This window comes from Procambarus clarkii, chromosome 79 (genome assembly GCF_040958095.1).
Source record: "Procambarus clarkii isolate CNS0578487 chromosome 79, FALCON_Pclarkii_2.0, whole genome shotgun sequence".
Classification (NCBI taxonomy): Eukaryota; Metazoa; Arthropoda; class Malacostraca; order Decapoda; family Cambaridae; genus Procambarus; species Procambarus clarkii.
In genome coordinates, this window is record NC_091228.1 from 1,151,389 (window position 1) to 1,154,566 (window position 3,178).

General features: G+C 48.1%; 1 protein-coding gene across 1 annotated transcript; it reads right to left on the reverse strand.

Moving 5' to 3' along the window:
* Nucleotides 1–1,079: 1,079 nt before the first annotated feature.
* LOC138357616 (exodeoxyribonuclease-like) lies at nt 1,080–1,532 on the reverse strand. Its single transcript, XM_069314613.1, has one exon. It carries the CDS (start codon nt 1,530–1,532, stop codon nt 1,080–1,082), a length of 453 nt encoding a protein of 150 aa, XP_069170714.1.
* Between the last annotated feature and the right edge of the window lie 1,646 nt (nt 1,533–3,178).

Consider the following 3,178-nt stretch of genomic DNA (forward strand, 5'->3'; position numbering starts at 1 on the left):
AAGTGCATGACATGAGACTGATAGGTCTGTAATTGCCAGGGACATAGGGCTTCGGTATGGGGACAGTTATTGCATGTTTCCATTGTGTGGGCAATACACCACTTAGAAATGATTTGTTAAAAAGGTGGAGTAGTGGATTCCCAGACAATTCACACAGAGCATTGAGTATGTCTTAAGTGACGCCATCTTCACCACGTGCTGTACTTTACCCCTTTTTCATAGCCCCCTTTACTTCCTGGGCTGTGATTGGTTTCCCATACTCATCATCACTAGATTGTGCTCTTGTTATCCTAATCCTTCTGTCATTATGTCGAAGGAGCTGTTCCCTGCTTGCTTCTACAGGGAGAGAGGAGGATGCTGCTGCATCACTCCACTTGTGAATTAGTTCTTCAGCCTTACCCTTAGGGTCTTTGTGAGCCACAGGCCGGGGTCTGCCCCCCTTAGCTATCTGAATTTTTGCCCACACGTGTCTTGCAGATGTTTCTCCTCCAATAGAGCTAGTGAATTCAAGCCATTGTCTTCCCCGCTCTTTAATCTTCTCTTCCCAGGCTACTTGACATAGTTTTAAACATCTCTTGGTTGCTGTCAGTGGGATGTCTCTGGTACTCTCTACTCATGCGCCTTACATTTCCATTGAGTATCTTTATGCAGTCGTCCTCATACCATTTTATTTTCTTCTTCTGAGGGTTACTGTGCCCAGGCGTCCGGCACGTAACTCTGAGACAGTGCTCAATTTGGTTATTAAGGTCAACAAATGTATCAGTGTCTTATGGGATTTGGTATTCCGTGAACCAGTCACTCATCCTGTTTATAAAATGCGGTCTCATATCTGGTCCGAGCGATAACCTTTTTCTTTTGTCTCTTTCCTTCTCTTGCACATGTCGACGGTGGCAATCAGTGCCCAATGGTCACTACATAAACTGTGCACAATGTGTGTACTGGCGTCCGTGTCCTGTGCATTCAGCAGGAGAGCATAGTCAAATCTTCCGCCTCTGAGGTGAGGTGGCTGTTCATCACCCAGGACTCTAAGGTTTTCACTTCCTCTGACATAGTGACAGTTTCCGTCCATTGACATTGGGCTAATGACAGTTGTCTTCAAAGTGTGGGTGCCTGGCATTAAGGTCACCGACCAGCAGGGTAGGTTCTTCATTAACAAATTCGGGTTGTGTGTCAAGGTCAAGTTTACTGTGTGGCACATACAGGTTGATTATATGTAAGGCATTATTGTTTAAGTAAAGGGTTACCCCCAGCGATTCATAGTCATCCTCCATGTGAAGATCATCAATAATCTGTGCAGGTTTGTTGTGGCTAACATAGGTAATAAGGCCCGGTTTCCTGTCCCCAGATGGCAGGGAAAACTTGAGATAACCGCTGAACCTTGGGTTGAAGTCTTTACCCACCAGTGTCTCCTGTAGCACTATGACGTCAGTCTGGTGTTCACGAGCGTATTGTATGATGTCATTAAGTCTACCGCGAACGCCATTACAGTTCCATTGTAGGATAGTGAGACTTTCTTCACTGTGGCTATCCATCGTGGAGGTGTTGGTCATCAGATGTACTGTGTGCGGTGTTGATGCTGGTGAGAGTGTGCACTGGTGGTGTTGTATGTGGTGTTGCCCCACCGTCATGTGCTGGTGATACTGTTTGTATGGGTGCCAGTGATCAATGGTGTGTGTTCACTGGTGGTGGTGTTGTGTTCACTGGTGGTGGTGTGTTCACTGGTGTTGAGTTCACTGGGGCAACGATATCACTGAGTCTGCTGTTATGTGCCGTGACTCGTGTTGCATCCTCATGCACCACGTTGCAACCTACTGAACTCTCCTGAGAAGTTCAGGCCCTGCAGAATTTGAAGTATGTCTTCCTGGGTCTTCTGGATTCTACATAGGGTATTCTCAAGTTTATTTTGCTTGGTAATTAATTCTTGCATGAGTGGGTGATTTTTTTTATCACGTGGGTAATCATTGCTTCCATATCTGGCGGCATTGTTTTATCTGGACCCAGTAAGGTGTTGGCTGGTGAGTGAGGGGGGGGGGGAAGTGGTTGGTTGGGAGGAAGGGAGGGTCGCCTGAGAAGCAGAAGAGCTGTTTGACTGTCAGGGGTTACGGGGTATGGGTGATGAGGCAGGAATGGGGTTGTTGAATAGGGTAGGGTTGGGGTTAGTGAGTGAGGTAGGGTTAGGATTAGTGAGTGAGGTAGGATTGGGGTTATTGAGTGGGGTAGAGGTAAGTGGGTTTGTGAGAGGAAGGGGGTCTAATTGGGTCTGTGTGGGGTGGTGGTGGGTCACTCCACCACTACCCCAGGCTCTTGTCTCCCTACTGTAGGCTGGACCCTGACTTGCTGTGGTACTGTTCGCGGAGCCATTCCCACCTGTGGTACTGTTCACTGGTCCACCTGCTGTCTGCGTCGGTGTCCTTCTCAAGCCCTGCCAGTCAGGCCTCATGCTGCAATATCTGTTCCAGGCATGATGGTGCTACTTGCAGTTGACACATCTAGGTATTACCCCGCCACCCCACCCGGTTTAAGCTTGGCCAGACACTGCTTGGTGTCGTGAGAGCCACTGCAACACCCACACCTAATCGGGCGATCACATTGCCACGTTCTGTGATCCCACCGTTGACAGTTGCCACATAAGGACGGGCTACCAATATCTCTCCACTTTGCACGCCCTCATGCCTGGTATTTTAATGACTGGGGGCAGGTCTCTTCCACATAGCAATTGCTTGATTTTTGGGCAGTCCCCTTGGTCCAGTGTTGCGCTTGACCCAAACAATCTGTTCATAGTTCTGGAGAAATTCCACTTCAACATGAATACTATAGTTCTTGATTATAATTTCAGTTTGTCTTGTCTGTGGGTTTGCTTCCAACAATTTAACATCTTTACCTCAATACTCAAGACTGGTCTCTGTGAAGTACTTCAGGGCACTGTAACCCTGTACTCGTGCGCTGACATTGCCACCTACACACCTGCTCTCTATGCGTTACTCCACTGTGGGCGTGGGGGGCCTTAATAATCCATCTGTACTTCTCTGCTGCTATCAATCACATTGCCGGAAAGATTAGGGTGTGCCTCTCACTGTCTTCGTCTTGTCGTTGTTGTTGCTGCTGCTGCTGTTGCTGCTCACCCCTGTTGCTGTAACCTGTCCTGTTTCATGCTGTTTCTGCCTTGAACTAGTCGGAA

Excerpts from the sequence above, each read along its gene's own strand:
- LOC138357616 (XM_069314613.1), bottom strand. The coding sequence starts at position 1,532 with ATGGATAGCCACAGTGAAGAAAGTCTCACTATCCTACAATGGAACTGT.